The 21,984-nt window shown below is 44.0% G+C and overlaps 1 protein-coding gene across 1 annotated transcript in view; it reads right to left on the minus strand.

The window, feature by feature from the left end:
• Positions 1–421: 421 nt before the first annotated feature.
• Positions 422–21,984, minus strand: part of MMP14 (matrix metallopeptidase 14) — a 45,797-nt gene continuing 24,234 nt past the window's right edge. Inside the window, exons 3-10 of the mRNA XM_070767108.1 lie at positions 16,555–16,677; positions 15,244–15,551; positions 14,606–14,767; positions 11,972–12,135; positions 10,253–10,391; positions 7,868–8,018; positions 7,081–7,196; positions 422–2,868 (exon numbers count right to left, since the gene is read on the minus strand). Of these exons, the coding sequence (XP_070623209.1) occupies positions 2,552–2,868; positions 7,081–7,196; positions 7,868–8,018; positions 10,253–10,391; positions 11,972–12,135; positions 14,606–14,767; positions 15,244–15,551; positions 16,555–16,677 (1,480 nt within the window). The 3' untranslated portion in view covers positions 422–2,551. The remainder of the gene's footprint in view (positions 2,869–7,080; positions 7,197–7,867; positions 8,019–10,252; positions 10,392–11,971; positions 12,136–14,605; positions 14,768–15,243; positions 15,552–16,554; positions 16,678–21,984) is intronic.

Genomic DNA, 21,984 nt, shown 5'->3' on the forward strand with positions numbered 1-21,984 from the left:
GAACTCTCATAAGTCGAGGACATTCACTCTTATTAATTTTCCCTCCAAAGGGAAAAAAAAAAGAAATCACACTTTATACTACTTTTTTTTTTTTAAAGAGGGGAAAATCCAGCATTTATTATTTATCTTTTTTTTTTAAAAAAAACGTAAAAGGAGAAAAAATTACCTTTGGTGTTGCTTTCTTTCATAACAAATTTTTTTAAAGTAACAAAACAGTTTCAGACAAAGTAGGCAGTGGACAAAGCAAAATAAATCTTTTTAAAACTTCCAGCGTTTCAAGTCCCATTTGTACACAAAAATGGGGTGTGTGCGGGTGGGTTTGTTTGTTTGTTTGTTTATTATTGCTAATGTTAAAAAGGAATCACAGAATAGAAATAGCCTACATTACCAGCAGTTGCAATTTGACACACACACACACATATGTGTATACCCCTTTGAAAGAATGGGTGTTTATTATTAATAACAAAATAATAACAATAATAATAATAAAAAGTAGAACAATAAACAATATTAAATCCCCCACCCCACCCTGAAACAATTCGATCGTTAAACACAGTTTAATTCCGTTTGGAGACCCCTTTGAAAATATTAATATAAATCACCCACCCAACCCTGCCCTTATTAAAAATGCTCTGAGCAGGAATTTTTCGGGGGGGGGGGGGTGTAAGGCACCCAGTTCCCGGCCTGCAGGATTGTGACATTCTCCTATGCCTATTCTATATCCCCACATCCCATTAATGTGCTATTTTTTAATCCCTTGCATTTTTATCTTTTTTAAAAAAGACATTTCTATATAATAATTAAAATTACATACTTAAAAAAAAAAATCAAGACACAGGATCATAAGGCAGTTTGAGGCAGTTCTCTGGTGCAATTCATCCCTCCCTCCCACCCACCGTTTTGCAAAATATACCCCCCCAAACACACACACACCACTGTTTTCGGTTCATTTTTGCAGAATCTGGAATGGATTTTAAATCAGGGCTCCCCAACAGTCGCCACTTTAAGATGGGTGGACTTCAACTCCCAGAATTCCTCAGGCAGACAAGCTGGCGAAGGAATTCTGGGAGTTGAAGTCCGCAAGTCTTAAAATGGCTAAAGTTGGGACCATTTTAAATGACAATGCCAGTGGATTTCAACTCCCAGAATTCCTCAGGCTCATGACTATGTTGGCTGGGGAATTCAGGGAGTTGAAGTTCATAAGCCAAGGTGGGGGGAACTCCTGTTTTAAGGGACAACTGTAAACACCAGGCTAATTTTGTCAGATGGAGAAGTTTACATTTCCAGAAGCGGCCCTGCCAACATCTGGATTTGGTGGATCAACCCTCATCACCAGTCAGGTGCCTTCCAGGGAAATGGAGGACTCCATCCCAAAATTCTCAGCCAAAATGTCCAACAAGCCTTGAAAATTGAGTCCTAACCTGGAGTGCCCGTGGGTCCAGTTAAAAAAAATAAATCATCAAGATGGCGGCCAATGATGGCTGCCATCTTGACTTTTTAGATGACCCTGGATTTCAAGATCTGGAAGGCACCCAGATGGAACAACTGGTTTCAGAAAACATCTCCTTTAGCCCACATAATCTTGGTCCCTTCCTCCCTCCCTCTCTTTCTCTCTCAAACATGCCCCATTTTCCAATATGTTCAAGGTACCAATGGTCCACTTCATAATGACATGAGGAAAGCTCGGCTTACCCCCTTTCCCACCTGACGGTTAGGCCCTTTATGATTCTTCGCTGCCCCCTCCCCAAGAAAAGTTGGCATTTGGGACAGACTTTCCATCCCTAGCATCCCACCCATTTTCCTCCCTGCTGTTTCTGACCATCGCTGGTCAACCACAGTTCCTCCTTCCCTCTCACCCAATGGCAGGAGAAAATCCCCTCCAGAACACCGTAATTCCATTCCACATCCATGCATCTCTAGATCTGAGCACTAATGACGTTTCGCCCACCTGCAGCTTCCCAACCCGTTGTGGTTTGGCAACACAGGATCTCCACCGTTTTTCCGCCGGAAGGAAGGCAAGAGAGACCTAGATACCAATTTTTCAATTTGAAATTCCACGGGGTGGTCGGGAGAACTAAAAGCGTTCGCAGCGTGGACTTCGGCCCACCGGTTTTGTGAGTGGAAAAAGTATATAAGTTGTGTCCTTTCTCTACGAGGTCAACAGGTTGGCCTGTCCATGACTCCCGTAGAGTGGGCTCCTCAACTTTCTGCCTCATCAGACTAATTAAGGGGTGTGCTCAGCGCACCCGTTTGCCCACTGGGGTGAGAACGGATAACGGATATGCCGTGGGAAGGAAAGAGAGGCTGGGGGAAAAGACAGGAAGGGAAGGAGGAGGAGGAGGACCACCATGGTCAAGAAAAGCTCTTGGAGAATGTAGCTGGACAAGATGTCTGACAGAAAACGGGACGAAGAAGCAGGGAGAAACGGGGTGCCAGGAGAAAGGTGACTCAAAAAGGTGGCGACAAAGAGACTGGACCTGAATTGTGACAGGCAGGTAGAAAGGGTGGAAAGCAGCTGAGACCTGTCCTCCTGAAACACTCCAAAGGCCGGTCAAACCTTGTCCAGCAGAGACCGCTGGCAATAGAGCAACCGTTTGGGCGTGCCGTAACGCTTGAAAATCAGAATGGCGACTCCCACGGCGCAGATGGTGAGAAGCAGCAGGACGGGGATCGCCACCGCGGCAGCGTTCAACCCGCTTTCCTCCGCATTCTCCACCTCAATGATGATGACTTCTTCTCCCTCGCGGCGGTCATCGGTGGTGCATCCCATCCAGTCTCGCAGCACCGACTTGGGGTAGCCCGGTTCGACCTTGAGTTTCTCGTTGTTAAACTTCCAGTAACGGTCTCCCTTGTAAAAGTAGGTGAAGGCTATCAAGGGGAAACAAGGAAGAACAGACACGGGAGTGTAAGAACATGGTAGTACATTAAATGAGAAATTGTTCTGGCCCAGCTCCTCAAACATGACAAACCTTCTGAAGTTCGCTCTAAGATTCCTTGATTAGGAGTGCCGGAAGCTAACAAACAAACCAGCAGGGAGATGAATGGCACCAGACCAGGGTATCTACGAGGCCGCCTTCTGCCGCACGAATCCCAGTGACCGGTTAGGTCCCACAGAGTGGGTCTCCTCCAGGTCCCGTCAACAAAACAATGTCGTTTGGCGGGACCCAGGGGAAAAGCCGTCTCTGTGGCAGCCCCAGCCCTCTGGAACCAACTCCCCCCAGAGATTAGAATTGCCCCCACCCTCCTTGCCTTTCGTAAGCTCCTTAAAACCCACCTCTTCCATCAGGCATGGGGGAACTGAGATATTCTTTCCCCCTAGGCCTTTACAATTCATGTATGGTATGTTTGTATGTTTGGTTTTACAATAAGGGTTTTTTAGTTGTTTTAGTATTGGATTTACATGTTGTTTTTTGTTACTGTTGTTAGCCGCCCCGAGTCTATGGAGAGGGGCGGCATACAAATCCAATAAATAAATAAATAAATAAATAAGTTGTCTGCCACATCTATTCCTCTCCGCCTCTTACCTTTTATCCCCAGAGCTAGGATGGAGCTTTGCTAGCAATGGTGGCTTTTCCTCCCCAAGGATCAGCCCATAGATTTCCACTGCTCTCATCTCCTCTGCCTTCTCTGCATCCACACATCAGGCACAGGACCCAGCTGTTCCTCCTCTTCGTCTTCAGCCACCTCCAGACCTAGGGGCTGTTGACTCTCCATCTGAGGGCTGATGGGCGGCCCAGGCTCCGCCTCAGTCTCTCTCTCTCTCTCTTGTTCACTCTTTCTCTCTCTCTTTTTGCCAACTCCATTCCCTCTTCCTGTTGAAGGCCTCAGATGGCCTTGATATTGACCCTGACTGACTCCCTGTTGTGGTTAGCTCTGGCCCAGCTCCTGCCCCAAGGACTGTGGATGTGGGGGAGACATCCACATGCTGCAGGCCTGTTTTGCCCCCGGTGGAATCTGATGATGAAGGCTCCTCTGACCAAGAAGACATGAGTGACAGGGAGGAGGAGAGTGTGGCAGACAGCTCAGAAGGAGATCAATTATTTAGCTCCTCCTTGGATTCGGAACAAGAGTTAATGATACAGCCACGCATGCGGAGAGCAGTGCATAGGCAGCAACAACTGAGAGATTATTATCAAAGAAAATGAGGCCACCTGTGGTTGGGTGGGGCTGTGGTAATTAGTGAGGCTGCTATAAAGAGCAGCCTGTGGGTTTGGCCATTGTGGAGGATTATCTGATCGTTTTGTTTCGTGACTGCTTTACTGACTTTGACCTTTTGTGTGCTGATTTTTCGCCGCTTTGAAACTAAACCAGAGCAAAGTGTGTTTCACTTTGTGAAAGAAGGACTGTGAATTGCCTCACAGCTGCAAGCTAAGTATCACAGAACTGATAATGGACTTGTACAAATTACCAGTTTGTTTGGAGACGAGTTCTCTTTGCTATACCAAAAGAGGGCTTAGGTTAAATGAATTTTCATTATAAAGAACATTGTTTTGAATTGTCAAACGTATGTGTGTCTGAAATTTGTACCTGTGAATTTTTGGGAGGAGTCTACCAGAGAGCCCGACAGAACACTCCCACACTGCCTCCTCATCTGATTTGGCTATTGGAGGGGCCGGTGGTGACAGGTCACAACAGAAATGCTAAAGGCCATTTTAATTATGGGATAGTGTGTGCTTTTCCTTTTTATCATATGTGGGGAACTATGGCCCTTTTATAGAATAGAAAAGAATTATTTATTGGCCAGGTACGATTGGAATTTGTCTTGGTGCATATGCCCTCGTGTACATAAAAGAAACCATACATTTGTCAAGAATCATGAGGTGCAACACTTCATGATTGTCATAGGGGTGAAATAAACAATCAATATTAATAAAAATCTTAAGGATACAAGCAACAAGTTACAGTTACGCAGTCATAAATGGGAGGAAGTGGGTGATAGGAATGATGAGAAAAAAATAGCACTAGAAAAAAGCTACTGCTAGGCATTATTAAAAATTCATATGTTAAAAATGTTAAATATTTGATATTGCACATTATAACAGCCGCAAGAATAGCTTGCGCAAAAAAATAAAAAAAACCCTACAGATTTCTAGCAAAAAGGAGATAATTGGGAAAATATACCAATGTGCAGAAATGAACCGGTTAACTATGGAATTGAATGATCAAAAGGACTCAGATTACTATGCTACCTGGACAAAATTGGTACAATTGGACACAAAAAAGAAATGCAAATCAACAATAAGAGATAGAACATTATAAAAAAAATATGTGTGCAAATGTAAAAATGAACAATATATCAATGTAAATGTAAATATATGGATGTAAACCCACCGGAAAGTATTAGAATGTACTCAGATCAGATGTAAATATTAAAAATCAATTATAAAAAAACCCTAGTGTTGTGGTTAGCTCTGGCCCAGCTCCTGCCCCAAGGACTGTGGATGTGGGGGAGACATCCACATGCTGCAGGCCTGTTTTGCCCCCGGTGGAATCTGCTGATGAAGGCTCCACTGACCAAGAAGACATGAGTGACAGGGAGGAGGAGAGTGTGGCAGACAGCTCAGAAGGAGATCAATTATCTAGCTCCTCCTTGGATTCAGAACAAGAGTTAATGATACAGCCACGCATGCGGAGAGCGATGCATAGGCAACAACAACTGAGAGATTATTATCAAAGAAAATGAGGCCACCTGTGGTTGGGTGGGGCTGTGGTCATTAGTGAGGCTGCAAAAAAGAGCAGCCTGTGGGTTTGGCCATTGTGGAGGATTATCTGATCGTTGTGTTTCGTGCCTGCTTTACTGACTTTGACTTTTTGTGTGCTGATTTTTCCCCCCTTTGAAATTAAACCAGAGCATCTCATGAATGAAATCTGGAGGAACATACACTGCTCAAAAAAAAGGGAAACAGCACAATATAACTACAAGGAAATCAAACTTCTGTGGAATCAAACTGTCCACTTAGGAAGCAACACTGATTGACAATCAATTTCACATGCTGTTGTGCACATTCAACTTTATACAGAACAAAGCATTCACTGAGGATATTTCATTCATTCAGATCTAGGATGTGTTATTTGAGTGTTCCCTTTATTTTTTTTTGAGCAGTATATTTTGCCAGGACAAAAAAGGAAAAATGGATTGTTTAAATGTATATTTTAAGCAATTCTGACCCTACTTTAAGCAAGACTTCCAAATTTGGGCTTTTTTCCAAATAAGGAAAATGATTAAGATAAACGTGTCGCCAATCTGTGTATGAATAAGTATTACTAATAAGACATCGGTGAATTGTTTTTATGCAGGCTCATAAAGAGAAACACCAGAAATTATTTGTCATGGTGGAAATGACTCTTTAGCCGCTCACTTAACTTCTTTATCGGTAAATGTAAAACTAGAGAGGAATTAAATATGAGTTTGAGGTTCTTTTAAAAGCATCTTCACGGGACGTTTGTTCAATCTCAGGGGAAAAAAGTGAATTTATGGGAATTTATTCCATTGCTTTGATTTAAGAGACCATTGAAAGGCGAAAATGAATCCAATTGAATTATCTCAGGCACCGCCTTCTGATGCACGAATCCCAGCGACCAGTTAGGTCCCACAGAGTGGGTCTTCTCCGGGTCCCGTCAACTAAACAATGCTGCTTGGCTTGGGACCCAGGGGAAGAGCCTTCTCTGTGGCAGCCCTGGCCCTCTGGAACCAACTCCCCCCAGAGATTAGAATTGCCCCCACCCTCCTTGCCTTTCGTAAGCTACTTAAAACCCACCTCTGCCGCCAGGCATGGGGGAATTGAGATGATCTTTCCCCCTAAGCCTTTACAATTTTATGCATGGTATGTCTATATGTATGTTTGGTTTTTTATATTAATGGGTTTTTAATCATTTTTAGTATTGGATTATTACTGTACACTGTTTTATTATTGCTGTTAGCCGCCCCGAGTCTCCGGAGAGGGGGGGCATACAAATCCAATAAAACTAAACTAAACTAAACTAAATTATATTTTAAATTAATTTTGGTTTTCCTCCAGGTTCTGCTCATTTTTGGATGGAATCTTAATTTTCTCCATATTCTTTTTTTCTGTATCTTACCTTCGTCACTGCCCATAAATGCTCCTCGGGGTGAGTCGGGAATTCCTCCCCAAACATCAATGTTTTTAGGGTAATCCGCATCGACGGATCGGGTCTCCTCATTGAAGCGATAATACCTACATCACAAAAAGAGATAACTGAAATCCATTGAATGAAAAAGAGGTTTATTTAAGGGAGGGTTGGACTAGAAGACCTTGAAGGTCCCTTAGAAACATAGAAACATAGAAGACTGACGGCAGAAAAAGACCTCATGATCCATCTAGTCTGCCCTTATATTATTTTTTGTATTTTATCTTAGGATGGATCTATGTTTATCCCAGGCATGTTTAAATTCAGTTACTGTGGAATTACCAACCACGTCTGCTGGAAGTTTGTTCCAAGGATCTACTACTCTTTCAGTAAAATAATATTTTCTCATGTTGCTTCAGACTCTTATGATGGGAACTGGGTGTGAAATTCATAAAAAACCTTCAAGAAGGCTGTCAGTTATTAAATCTTTTGCAGCCAAGCAAAACCAAACGGGGAAGCTAAATTCGTTTATCCCAAAGATGCTTTTTCTCAATTTTAGGTTCAATTTAAAAACTGCAACGATTCGCTTTAACAACTGTGTCAAGAAAGGTTGTAAAACAGAGCGAACTGCCTTGCTTAACAACTGTCTCGCTTACCAACGGAAGTTCTAAGCTCAATTGCGGTCGTAGATCAAGGACGACACGCATGAACACTCTGGGATAATTCCCCGATACAGCTAAAACAGAAGCGAAGATGATAAAACGTTTGGCCAACTCACTTGTTTCCCCGGAAAAAGTACGTTTTTCCACTCGGCATCCAGAAAAGGGCAGCGTCGATCCGATCCGTGGGAAGCCTCCTTCCTAACTCCTTGATATGTTTCGGGTATCCGGGCTCCAAGTTCGCCTCGTTGAAAACCCAATGTTTGTCTCCTGCAAGACAAAAACAGTCAACCATCCATGGTAAATATCTCTGGTCCTTTTTGGGGGGTGGGGGTGGGGTAGAGGAATATTCAAAGCTGTCAGGTTTCTCTAGTCCAAAGAAGGACTAGGGTAGATATGATAGCAGCATTCCGGTATCTAAGGGCTGCCACAAAGAAACATGGAAACATAGAAACATAAAAGATTGACAGCAGAAAAAGACCTCATGGTCCATCTAGTCTGCCCTTATACTATTTCCTGTATTTTATCTTACAATGGATCTATGTTTATCCCAGGTATGTTTAAATTCAGTTACTGTGGATTTACCAACCACGTCTGCTGGAAGTTTGTTCCAAGCATCTACTACTCTTTCAGTGAAATAATATTTTCTCACGTTGCTTTTGATCTTTCCCCCAACTAACTTCAGATTGTGTCCTTGTTCTTGTGTTCACTTTCCTAAGAAGATTGGGATCAACTTATTCTCCAAAGCACATGAAGGTAGGCAAGAAACAATGAATGGAAACGGGGGCAGATTCCTATTACCGCTGATTGTTTGCATGCACATGCGCCCCAGCATGTTTTTTCCTTCTGCGCATGTACAGGAAGCAAAATCTTGTGACGGGACAGGTGCGCACATGAGAGTTCGGCAATTTTTTTGCTTCTGCATATGCACAGGGGCAAAAAAAATGCCAAAATCTCGCACACATGCACATTTCCTCGTGACACTTTGCTTCCTGCGCATGCGCAGAAGCAAAAAAACATGCGCAGAAAGCAAAATCTCACAAGGGGACCAGTGCGCACATGATATTTCGGCAATTTGCGCATGTGCAGAAGCAAAGAATCACCAAAATCTCACACGCATGTGTGTTCCCTCGTGACATTTTGCTTCCTGTGCATGCGCAGAAGCTAAAGCAGATTGGGATGCATGTGCGTGCGTGCAAGATAATCGAACACAGCGATCACTACCAGTGCACTGTCCTTTACTGTACTGGTAGCAACCCACTACTGATGGAAACTAATCAAAGAGAGAAGGAACCTGGAATTAAGAGGAAACGTCTTAACAGGGAGGACAATTAACCAGTGGAACAGCTTGCCACTGGAAGTTGTGGGTGCTCCAACACTGGAAGAGATTGGGTAACCAGTTGTCCGACATTGTATAGGGTATATTGAGTTTCACACTCCTGGTATAGGGTCTCCTACTTGAATAGGGGTTAGACTAGAAGACCTCCAAGATCCCTTCCGACACCACTATACTGTTCTGCTTTGTTCGCTTGGCCCCTCTGATTCATTCAATGTCAAATTGAAAAATGAGTGTCTGAAGCCCCATGTCCGGGTTGTGTATAACAAGGGTGGCTTTGGGTAGTTCTGATGCAAACAGAATCATGAATGGACAGACCATTCCTTTGTTCGTGCGAATAAAATTGGAAATGGCTTGTTAGCTTCTTGCATCAAATCACTTTACTGCAGTTAAAAATGTGTTTAAGTATTAGCAGCTTGGGTGGGTAGTTTGGCTTGGCATTTGGGTTGCAAACATTTTGCAAAAACGACGCCATGGAGCACTGCACACCAAGACAACAAAACACAAGAACAGTTTTTTTCCCCAAACGCCATCACTCTGCTAAATAAATAATTCCCTCACCACTGTCAAACGATTCACTAAGGCTGCAATATTGTTACTATTAGTCTTCTCATCATTCTTATCACCCATCTCGTCCCACTTATGATCAAAAGGAAGCAATGCCGTTTGGTGGGGCCGAGGGGAAGAGCCTTCTCGGTGGCGGCCCCAGCCCATCGTACTGCCCCCCAGTCTCCCAGTCTTTTGTAAGGCTTTAAAAACACATCTCTTCCAGCAGGCATGGGGCCATTGGAATTTTAACATCTCCCCCGGCCTATGATTGAATAATAGGGTGAAGGTGGATGAATGGTTTTAAATATATTGGGGGTTTAGAATTTAAATTTATGTTTTAGCATTGTAGTTTTCAATATGTTTTAATATTAGATTTCTCAGATGTTTTGTATTTATATGTTGTGAACTGCCCTGAGACTCAGGAAAATAGCGGCATAGAAATCTAATGAATGAATGTATGAATGAATGAATGTATGGATGAATGAATGAATAAATGAATGTATGTATGTATGTATGAATGAATGAATGAATGAATGAATGAACGAACGAATGAATGAATGAATGAATGAATGAATGAATGAATGTCGGGCCATGCAGATCCAAAGCATAGTCTACGAACCTTTGAAAAAGACAAATTTCCCATCTTTCCTCTCGTAGGCCGTGTTGATAGAGGCAGGAAGACCGACCCAGAACTGACCGATCGGGAGGGGATACCCATCTATCACGCGGTTATTACGTACTCTCCAAAACCATTTATCCTGAAAAACATGAAATTGTCATTTCATCATGTTATGTTATGCAAATGGAAAGAAACATCAGCAGGGTTCATTTCCTCAAGAAATTCAAATCTAGGCATCTTCATGTCTAAGATTCATTAAATGCAGATAATATAAATCAGGGCTTAGGTGCTTGGTGGTAACATACAACATGAGACCATAATTCCAGGCTCAATTGGGGTCATAAATCAAGGTCCATCTGTAATCCAGATCTAGTTGAACGTGATATTTTCTAATTGGAGAAACATGGGGTACTAAGCAACCCAGCAGTGGTTAATTTCATGGGAATGTATGCTGGGTTTCTGGCAGACACACACATAGATATGTGTGTGTGTTGTGTGTGTGTGTGACATATTTTTGCTGATAATAAAAAGGAAGGAATATATATGTATGATATGTTGAGTCATATTTATATATATATATGTCACATGTTTTTTTGCTGAATTTGAAAATTAAGGGAGACTAGGATAGATCTATTTCGGCCTTATTTTGGCCTCATCAGCTAGCCATACCCACTGGGACATGAACCTGCATCCTTTGCCTTGTAAGGCAGAGAATTATCCTCTAGGCTACAGTATCCAATCCCTTCAGCGACGTTTCGGTGAAATCACATTCACCATCATCAGGCTGAAGTTTTAAGCTTCATGCTGCTGTAAATATGGAATGTTTGCAACTGCCATTTGTTCCTTACATATAGTGTTGGGGGTGGAGATTTGGTTTGAATGTAGCAAATAGATTGGGTGACTATGTTTTAGTGATTTGATTGGTTGGTGGAATCACAATTACTTGAAGGATTGACATGGTGATGATTATATGTTTTTTTGTTTAAGGCTGGTTTCCAAATCTCTGGTAGGCGGGACGTGTCATCTCTTTTATTCATGCAGAGGGGGTGTTTTTCTATCTCTATTGCTTCCATAGTAATTCTTCTGTATAAATTTTCTGTTTTGGAAAGTAATTTAGTTTTTTCAAAGTCAATTTCGTGCCCTGTTTTTTTAATGTGCTGGACAAGGGAGGAAGTCTTTTCTTCTTTTTAACTGCATTCTTATGTTCTGCAATGCGTGCGCTCACTCTTCGATTGGTTTGTCCAATGTATGTGGCTGCACATGTTTTGCAAGGGATTTCATAGATTCCTTGTGTGTTCTAGTTGGATTCTATCTTTTGGGTTTCTTAGGATGTTTGATATTTTTTGGTTAGTGACAAATGAAGTTTTGATATTATGTTTGTGTAGAATTTTACTAATTTTGTCGGTGGTGCCCTTGATGTAAGGGAGGAGGGTGGTACCATTATGTATGTATATATAACCCTTTCCTGGTACAAGCTGATACAAGAGATGAGCCTGTAGCCTAGAGGCTAAGGCCACTGTCTTACAAGGCAGAGCCCCAGGTTCAAATCCCAGTAAGGGTGTGGCAACCTGATGAAGGAAAATAAGCCCGAAATAGATCTATAGTAGTCTCCCTTCCTTTTCATTATCAGCAATAACAATTATGGCATTGGTCCAAAATCCAAAATATGGTAACCTTCCCTCTCTGGTCAGCGTTGCTAAACCTTTCCAAAAGTCTCACCTTGAAAACGAACATCTCGCCCCGGAGTACCGCAATGGTGTCAAACCGTCCGTCGCAGATATTGGGGCCATAGGTTGGGTTCTTAGGGGGCCTATGAGGATTTCGGGGTTTCGGAGTAGTCCGAGGGATCGGGGGAGGTTTGGTGGGATGGTCACCTTCAGATCCTGAAGAGAAGGAAGGAAAAGAGCGGAGCGTGCACACGTGCATAAAACATTGCGATGCGAACTGGTGGCAGAAGTAAGTGGACCCCACACCCCCTGTTTTCATCGGTAGAGCTGACAAAAACAGCTGCCTCCAACCTGGACTAAAGGTAGCGCTCTCCCTATTTCAAAGGGGCTATCTTTGAAAAGTGTTCGGAAACTTCAGATCGTGCAGAATGCAGCTGCGAGAGCAATTATGGGCTTCTCTAAGTATGCACATATTACTCCAACACTCCGCAGTCTGCATTGGTTGCCGATCAGTTTCCGGTCACAATTCAAAGTGTTGGTTATGATCTATAAAGCCCTTCATGGCACCAGACCAGAATACCTTCGGGACCGCCTTCTGCCGCACAAATCCCAGTTACCGGTTAGGTCCCACAGAGTTGGCCTTCTCCGGGTCCCGTCGACTAAACAATGTCGTCTGGCGGGACCCAGGGGAAGAGCCTTCTCTGTGGCGGCTCCGACCCTCTGGAACCAGCTCCCCCCTGAGATTAGGATTGCCCCCACCCTCCTTGCCTTTCGCAAACTCCTTAAAACCCACCTCTGCCCTCAGGCATGGGGGAACTGAAACATCTCCCCCTTGCCCATATTGTTTTGGTGTTAGATTGATTGTGTGCTTGTTTTTTAATATTCTGGGGTTGTTTTTTATGAATTTTTTAGCTTAAAATTGTAATTGGATTGGTGGGTATTGGATTTGTTATTATGTATTGTTTTTACCATTGTTGTGAGCCACCCCGAGTTTGCGGAGAGGGGCGGCATATAAATCCAATAAATCTAATCTAATCTAATCTATTTGCTAGGGTTGGAGACGTTAAAGAAAGCAAAGAACAAAAATATGAAGCTGATGGAGGAATCAGGAGGCCACAGTAGGATTGTGTACCTGGAATTGGGTATGTCTAGTTCAGGGCTGTCAAACTCAAGGCCCAGGAACTGGATGCAGCCCATGGGGTGCTTAGCAACAGCAAAGAACCGGCCTGCGGTGCCTGGGCCAGGCAGAGAGCAGCAGGAAGCCGTCACAGCTGAAAACAGAGCTCGGGAGATCGTTTTCCCTGACAGAGTGCTCAGTTCACCTCAGACACTCCCAGACACGAGTGACGTCAAGCTGGACACACCACCCTAGCCACACCCACCCTGATCCCCAAGGGGAAACACTATCCTGAGGTAATGAAGTCGAGTTTGACACTCCTAGTTTAATTTAATGAAATGAAGGACTGGGGGGGGGGGGCATGACAGCAGTCTTCCAACATTTGAGGGGCTGCCACAAAAAAAGAGAAACATAGAAACATAGAAGACTGACGGCAGAAAAAGACCTCATGGTCCACCTAGTCTGCCCTTATACTATTTTCTGTATTTTATCTTAGGATGGATATACTGTATGTTTATCCCAGGCATGTTTAAATTCAGTTACTGTGGATTTACCAACCACATCTGCTGGAAGTTTGTTCCAAGGATCTACTACTCTTTCAGTAAAATAATATTTTCTCACATTGCCTTTGATCTTTCCCCCAACTAACTTCAGATTGTGTCCCCTTGTTCTTGTGTTCACTTTCCTATTAAAAACACTTCCCTCCTGAACCCTATTTAACCCTTTAACATATTTAAATGTTTCGATCATGTCCCCCCTTTTCCTTCTGTCCTCCAGATGATACAGATTGAGTTCATTAAGTCTTTCATTAAGAGGGTATCAAATTATTCTCCAAAGCACTTGAAGGCAGAACAAGAAGCAACAGATGGAAACCAATTGAGGATAGAAGCAACCTAGAACCGAGGAGAAATTTCCTGACAAAACAATTCATCAGTGGAACAGCTTGTCTCCAGAAGTCGTAAATGCTACAACACTGGAAGCTTTTAAGAAGAGGTTGGACAAGCTTTTGTCTGAAATGGTGATGGTGAACCTTTTACGGGTTCGTGTGCCAAAAAGGTGTGTGTGCGTTTGCACACCCATTCTCTCCCCCCATGCATGTGCACCCCCCCCGCATTGCCCCCTGCCCATGCACACAAATTCCCCCTCCCCCCTCCCCGCATAGGCGCGCAGGCCTCACTGAAGCCTGGGACGGTGCAAAAAAAATGGCCAAACCGGAAGTTCTGAATAACGGACTTCCGGTTTGCTGTTTTCCTGAAGCCCCAGAGTGCAAAAAACAGCACAATGGGCAAACCGGAAGTCTGATTTTCAGAACTTCCGGTTTGCCCGTTGTGTAGTTTTTTTTACTTCCCTGAAGCCTCCGGCCGTCCCCAAGACTGAAAATCAGCTGGCTACTGCATGCCTGGAGCTGACATAGGGCAACGCCCAGTGTGCCCTCTGAGATATATCCACATGCCACCTGTGGCACGCGTGCTATAGATTCACCATCACGTGTGTGGGATTTCCTGCCTGAGCAAGGGGTTGGAGTAGAAGATTTCCAAGGTTCTTTCCTACTCAGTTATTATGTAATACCGTAGAGCTGTTGTATTCCCCGCCGGTCATCTTCTGGCAGCTCGAAGTTCTCCGTGTCCATCCACTGGTAGAAAGGGGCCATGATGGCGGAAGGGTCATTAGAGTGCTCTAACCCCAGTGCATGACCCAGCTCATGGACGGCGACCAGGAAGATGTCATTTCCTGAAAGGCAGAGGTCAGGAAATGAACTCGGGGTCAAAAACATCCTTCAGCTGTTTCAACTTCCCTCAACCTGGAGGAACCGCAGAAGAGAGAGATTGCCTCACAGCACAAAATCAGAACTACGCAGTTCCACAGAATTTTGGCAGATGTGGAAGGTGGAGCCTCTTCTACGTGCATCCCCGGCTCTGATCCCAAACTGTTCTCACCACAAGGGTCAAAGTATTCTGACCCCAAAGTATAAGGCGAAGGGGAACTGAGAATGCAATCAAGGAAATCTAGACAAGGGGAAAAGAGAAGTAAACGTTCTGTCGTATCCCGAGTGTGTGAGTGGCGCAAATGGGATTAACCACAGATGGATCACCATTTGTGAGTCACTTGCACAATCTCTCCGGCTTCTGGGTTCCTCCACAGGTCACGTTCTCCATCCCCAGCTCAGAATATCCTGCATTAAGGTTGCCCCATAATCCCACCCTCACCACTGAGGTCATCGTTGCGAGAGGTCCAGGGCTCGGCCGCGTCGAAGTGAGTGTCGCCACCGATGTGAGGCCCTGGGAAGTAGGCGTGGGCTAGGAAGCCGCCTTCGCCATCAAACGGGGTGCTATCCCCATGGAAACCGTCGGCGAAGAAGATCATGATGTCCGCCTGCAACTCACGGCCCTCCCGCACGGCAGAGTAAGGCACCTCGCGGAAGCGTAGTGGCGTCACCGATTGCCAGACGCGGAAGGCCCTTCGGATCGCGGCAAAGGTGCCCTGTTCGCCAACCTTGGGTGTGTAGTTCTGGATGCTACAATAGGGGCAAAAAAAAATGAAGTCCTAGAGTCATGGTTGAGTTCACACCACAGTTTTACATCTCTAACCAAGATCCACAAACTGGGTTTGCTTCACACAACATGGTTTTGTTTCCCTAATGGAAAGATAACTTTTCTACTGCCAAGACCCTTCACAGTCCACAACATTTTGTCCTACAGCCTAATGTTAACTAGATGTCTCGAGATTTTGGCTTCCAGAAGTGCCAACTAGCGCTCCATAAATTCATTGAAAGGAAGGGGCTTTAGAGATTCTCTAGTCTAACCCCCTGCTCAAACCAAAAACCCATGTTTTTGAGGTTGTGGTTCCATCATAGGTGGAGAACCTCAGGTTAGCAAAGTTACTATGGTGAATTGTATAGATTAATCAACTCACTTGTCTCTCCCAACCTCAATTTTTTACTTTTCTCAGTGTTAAATCAAGGCCTCCCTCTATTCTCAGCTTTATTAATTAATACTCCATATTATTTGGAGGGTCATTTTTTAATATCATCGGAAGTTAATGAGAAATCTGGACAAATAACAGTAAGATCGAGTGCATTGTTTTACTCAACTCCCAGAAATCCTTAGCCCAGAAATTCAACTTTCGCAACTTTAAGGCAGGTGGACTTCAACTCCCAGAAATCCCCAGCCAGGAAGTCCAACTTAGGCAACTTTAACATGGGTGGACTCCAACTCCCAGAATTCCACAGCCAGGAAATCCGACCTTCTAACTTTAAGATGGGGGAATTCTGGGAGTTAAAGTCCATCCACCTTAAAGTCACCCAGGGTTGAGAGACACTGTTTTATTTTCTTTTTAAGGCTTCTAGTCCTCGTGTTTGCGCCAAACTATCTTAAAAATCACCCTGGTGTTTGGGGTAGGAGGGAACTGAAGTTTTCAGAGCGACAGTTTTCAGAATTCTAGTTCTCCACCCTGTTTTGTAGCTTCCTTTTGTCCCTTTCTGCAGAATTTAACAAAAATAACAACAGCTTGCGTCGTACCAGAAAGTAAGATCCATCTGCTGCCACTTGAAACCCTGGATGGCGTAGCGCCTGCGCCTCACGTTGGCTTTAATTTCCGCTCCAAATTTGTCTGGGACTCCACAACGGGGCCTCTTCATGGCTCTAGAAGGAGAAAGAGAGACCCAGAAAATTAAAAGTTTGCGGGGAGTGGCCTCTTGGTTACCGAAAAGTTCTTTGGCACCCCTCGGTGCTCACAGTCACTCATGCCCTCATCACCTCGAGGCTCGACTACTGTAACGCTCTCTACATGGGGCTACCTTTGAAGAATGTTCGGAAACTTCAGATCGTGCAGAATGCAGCTGTGAGAGCAATCATGGGCTTCCCCAGGTACGATTACATTAGATTAGATTTATTGGATTTATATGCCGCCCCTCTCCGCAAACTCGGGGCGGCTCACAACAATAATAAAAAACAGTACATAACAACAAATCCAATGCCCACCAATCTAATTACAATTTAAAATTAGTATGCCCATGTTACTCCAACACTCCGCAGTCTGCCCTGGTTGCCAATCAGTTTCCGGTCACAATTCAAAGTGTTGGCTATGACCTATAAAGCCCTACATGGCATCAGACCAGATTAACCAGATATCTCCGAGACCGCCTGCTGCCGCACGAATCCCAGCGACCGATTAGGTCCCACAGAGTGGGCCTTCTCTGGGTCCCGTCAACTAAACAATGTCGGTTGGCGGGCCCCAGGGAAAGAGCCTTCTCTGTGGCGGCCCCGACCCTCTGGAACCAACTCCCCCCGGAGATTAGAACTGCCCCTACTCTCCTTGCCTTTCGTAAGCTCCTTAAGACCCACCTGTGTCATCAGGCATGGGGGAACTAAGACATCTCCCCCGGGCATATACAATTTATGAATGGTATGTGTGTATGTATGTGTGTTTAGAAAATGGGGTTTTTAAAAATGTTTTTAGTAGAAATTTAGATTTGTTATAAATTGTTTTTTCACTTTGTTGTGAGCCGCCCCGAGTCTGCGGAGAGGGGCGGCATACAAATCTAAATAAATAATAATAATAATAATAATAATAATAATAATAATAATAATAATAATAATAACAACTCAGGGACCGCCTTCTGCTGCACGAATCCCAGCGACCGGTTAGGCCCCACAGAGTTGGTCTTCTCCGCGTCCCATCGACTAAACAATGTCGTCTGGAGGGATCCAGGGGAAGATCCTTCTCTGTGATGGCTCCGACCCTCTGGAACCAGCTCCCCCCAGAGATTAGGATTGCCCCCACCCTCCTTGCCTTTCGGAAACTCCTTAAAACCCACCTCTGCCGTCAGGCATGGGGGAATTGAAACATCTCCCCCTTGCCCATGTAGTTTCTTTGTATGGTTCGACTGTGTGCTTGTTTTTTTATATATTGGGGTTTCTTTTGGATATTTTAACTTAAAACTGTAATTTAGACTGCTAAATAGAGAGAGGGAGAGAATAGAAAGAAAAGAAAGAGAGGAAGGAAGGAAGGCTAGAAATAATATAAGCACTCCCATGTTCCCAAAGAAAATTGCATAGGAAGGAAAGGAAAGAAGAAAGAAAGGGAAAGAGAGAGAGAGAGAAAAGAAAGAAAAGAAAAGAAAGAGATGAAGGAAGGAAGGAAGGAAGGAAGGAAGGCTAGAAATAATATAAGCACTCCCATATTGTTCACAAAGAAAATTGCATAGGAAGGAAAAGAAAGAAGAAAGGGAAAGAGAGAGAGAGAGAGAAAAGAAAGAAAAGAAAAGAAAGAGATGAAGGAAGGAAGGAAGGAAGAAGGAAAGAAGGAAGGGAGACTAGAAACAATATAAGCACTCCCATGTTGTTCCCAAAGAAAATTGCATAGGAAGGAAGGGAAAGAAGAAAGAAAGGGAAAGAGAGAGAGAGAAAAGAAAGAAAAGAAAAGAAAGAGATGAAGGAAGGAAGGAAGGAAGGAAGAAGGAAAGAAGGAAAGAAGAAAGAAAGACTAGAAACAATATAAGCACTCCCATATTGTTCCCAAAGAAAATTGCATAGGAAGGAAAAGAAAGAAGAAAGGGAAAGAGAGAGAGAGAAAAGAAAGAAAAGAAAAGAAAGAGATGAAGGAAGGAAGGAAGAAGGAAAGAAGGAAGGAAGACTAGAAACAATATAAGCACTCCCATGTTGTTCCCAAAGAAAATTGCATAGGAAGGAAGGGAAAGAAGAAAGGGAAAGAGAGAGAGAGAAAATAAAGAAAAGAAAAGAAAGAGATGAAGGAAGGAAAGAAGGAAGGAAGAAAGAAAGAAGGAAGGAAAGAAGAAAGAAAGACTAGAAACAATATAAGCACTCCCATATTGTTCCCAAAGAAAATTGCATAGATTTTCTTCAAGAACTCAAGAGCAATGGAAAAAATGCATAATTTATACTGGATAAATTCCATCGATCGAATACCACCCTCTCAAAATTTCTTGGTTTTTGGTTCTGCCTCTCCTAATTCCATTTTCAGGTTTTGCCTCTCTCCAACGCTGGAATATTTTACAGCCTGAAATGCCAGAAACTGTAAACGTAGCAATTTCTGTCTTCTATTCTTCTCTGAACTCTTTTGTCTGGCTCTGCGTCTATTTCTAAATGGTAAAGCTGCAGGGGACCAACACTACTCCCTCATTCCTCCTAAAGTACCATGGACGCAAATAGAACCACAAATAAATAATGACCTAACCGATTTCTAAACAGACACATAACCATAGAGTAAAGTCCTGAATGAAGTTTTTCCAAACTACTAGGTATAAAACCTGCATACAACAACCTGCAGTTTGATCCTCACCAGCTCAAGGTTGACTCAGCCTTCTATCCGTTGCTCCCGAGGTCAATAAAATGAGGACCCAGATTGTTGGGGGCAAGCGGCTGAGTCTTTAAACCGCTTAGAGAGGGCTGTAAAGCCCTGTGAAGCAGTATAAAAATTAAAGAGCTAGTGCTATTTCTAAAGGGAAATGATATACGTTATCAGCAATTGCTTGTCCTGTCTGACTGAGTGGGAGCAAAATGAAGTTAGCTAATGAGAGACATAGACAAATAGCAAAATGGAGATAGATCAAGGATGGATGGATAGATGGATGGATGGATGGATGGATGGATGGGTGGGTGGGTGAACAAACAGAGAGAGAGGGGGGGTGGATAGCAAAATGGAAATAGACAAATAGCAAAATGAAGATAGCCAGAGAGAGAGAGAGAGAGATAGCAAAATGGAGGAAGATAGATGGATAAATGGGTTGAGAGATATGTGGTAGGTGGATGGATGGATGGATGGATGGATGGATGGATGGATGGATGGATATGGCTAGATGGAGAATAGGAGAGAGGAGAAATAAAAAGTAGGAAGGGTGAATAGAAGAAAGGGAGGGAGGGAAGGAAGGGAGGAGGGAGGGATGGAGGAGAAAGGGAGGGAAGGAAGGAAGGAGGGAAGGAAGGAAGATACAAATAGCAAAATAGAGAGATATAGATAAGTAGACAGGAAAGTTAGAGAGGAGGTAGAGAGAAAGACAGCAAAATGGGGAGATGAGAATGAGAGAGAGAGAGCACGAAATGGAGAGACAGAAGACAGACAGACAAACAGCCAGGCTGGGGAGTAATTAACCCATTATTTCTTGTCTGGGAATTAAATCCCAGGCATCTTTAAATTGCTAATGCTCAAAAACATCACTTAATGTTAAAGAAGAATTCTGTGCAATCCAAAACTTTGCAGCAAACAGGGTTTTTCTTTAAAAAAAAAATTAAACCACTTTCATCTTCAACATGGATATTTCTTTTTGCCATCCGATTAACAAAATGGCAACCGCTCCGGCAGCCTACACAGCAATGAAGCTTTTTCCCTCTGGCCAAAAGGGACTGAATAATTTTTAACCGAGGTCCCCCAAAAAATCCCAGCAACGGTCACCCGTTCTTCCCACCCGCCCCACCGCCCAATGCCGTTGACTTCATCCCAAGGCATCATCTCCTGTCTGAAGCTGCTGCTCCCAGATTCATTTCCAATTTCCCTTTGCTTCTTTGCTAGGTTCTTGTGGTGGGGCGTCCCACTGGTCAACTCTAACCTCACCAGACACTAGTTGCTTTGTAGGCTCGCCAAGGGCCACCCCGAGACAGGATGCCCTGCAGCCACGCTGCCCACTCGCCAAGGCTGGGACTTCGCATCTGGTTTCCCTCCCTCGACACACACACACAACCACAGCCCTGTTCTCCCCCTCAAGTGACATCATCCGAGGCGGTTTCGTAAGATCTTCTGCTGACTGCCAGCCTTGTGGGAAGCCTTGGAGAACGTCTTGTGTGTGTGGGGGGGGGGACGAATTCTGAGTTTCGTGCCCCATTTTTCAAGCAAGAACCAGAAGTGGGATTCACATACTTTATTTTATTTGTATGCCGCTCCGAGTCTTCGGAGAAGGGCGGCATACAAATCTAATTAATAATTAATAATAAAATAATAATAATTATTATTATTATAAACATGTTTATTTTTACGTGAAGACCTCCCTTTGAAGGAGCTGGGGAATCCCTCCCACAAAGAGATTCTGGGGGCGGAGCCTTGACGTCATCGGCAGGTTGCTAAGGACGCCAAGGTGATCACTTCCTGGATTCCATGGAATCCAGGAAGTGATCACCTTGGCGTCCTCAGCAACCTGCCGGTATACGTGACATCAAAGCTCCGCCCATCCGAACTTGCCGAACCCAAACACCATTGGGTTCGCCCATCACTACTCATGACCCAACTAGGGAATAGCATCAATGTTAGAAGGGAGAGGGGTTTGCGGAATGGAGAGGGGAAGAAGAGAAGGAGAAGGACTGATTGATCCTGGGTGTCCTCTGAGCTTTGTGGTTTTCTCACAGACGTTTCACAACCCAACTGTATAAACCCCATCAATGCTAGGTAACAAAGTAAAGTAACATCGTCAGGAGAACTGATGATGTTACCTAGTTTGGCTCACGAAACGTCTTCAAAAAAACAAGCAAGCTCATAAAGCTGCAAGAACCCCAAAATCTTCTATATCCGTCGCTTCCAATCTCCATCTCTTTCCCCTTCCTCCTTTTTCCTCCTGTCCCTCCTGCTTCACTCCATAATGCCCACTGCCTTCTAACACTGATGATGTTACCAAGTTGGTTCATGAAATGTTTACAAGGAAATCTCCAAGCTCAAAGAGCATCAAAGACACCAGAGTCCTCCTCCTTCCCTCCCCTTCCTCCTCCCTCTTCTTCCTCCTCCTCCTCATTCTCCTCTTCTCCTTCCTTCCCCTCTCTCCAAACTCCCTTCTAGCACTGATAATATTCTCTAGTTGGATGACAAAATGTCTGCAAAAAAAACCCCTACCAAACTTCCAAGCTCACTTCAACCCCGAGCTAAAAATAATTCTCCTTTATTGGCAACTCACTCTGGGTCACACGACTTAAATTCGGTTTTAGTTGCCAGTTCCAAAGTTGGGGGCA

The sequence above is a fragment of the Erythrolamprus reginae genome, chromosome Z (assembly GCF_031021105.1).
Source record: "Erythrolamprus reginae isolate rEryReg1 chromosome Z, rEryReg1.hap1, whole genome shotgun sequence".
NCBI lineage: Eukaryota > Metazoa > Chordata > Lepidosauria > Squamata > Dipsadidae > Erythrolamprus > Erythrolamprus reginae.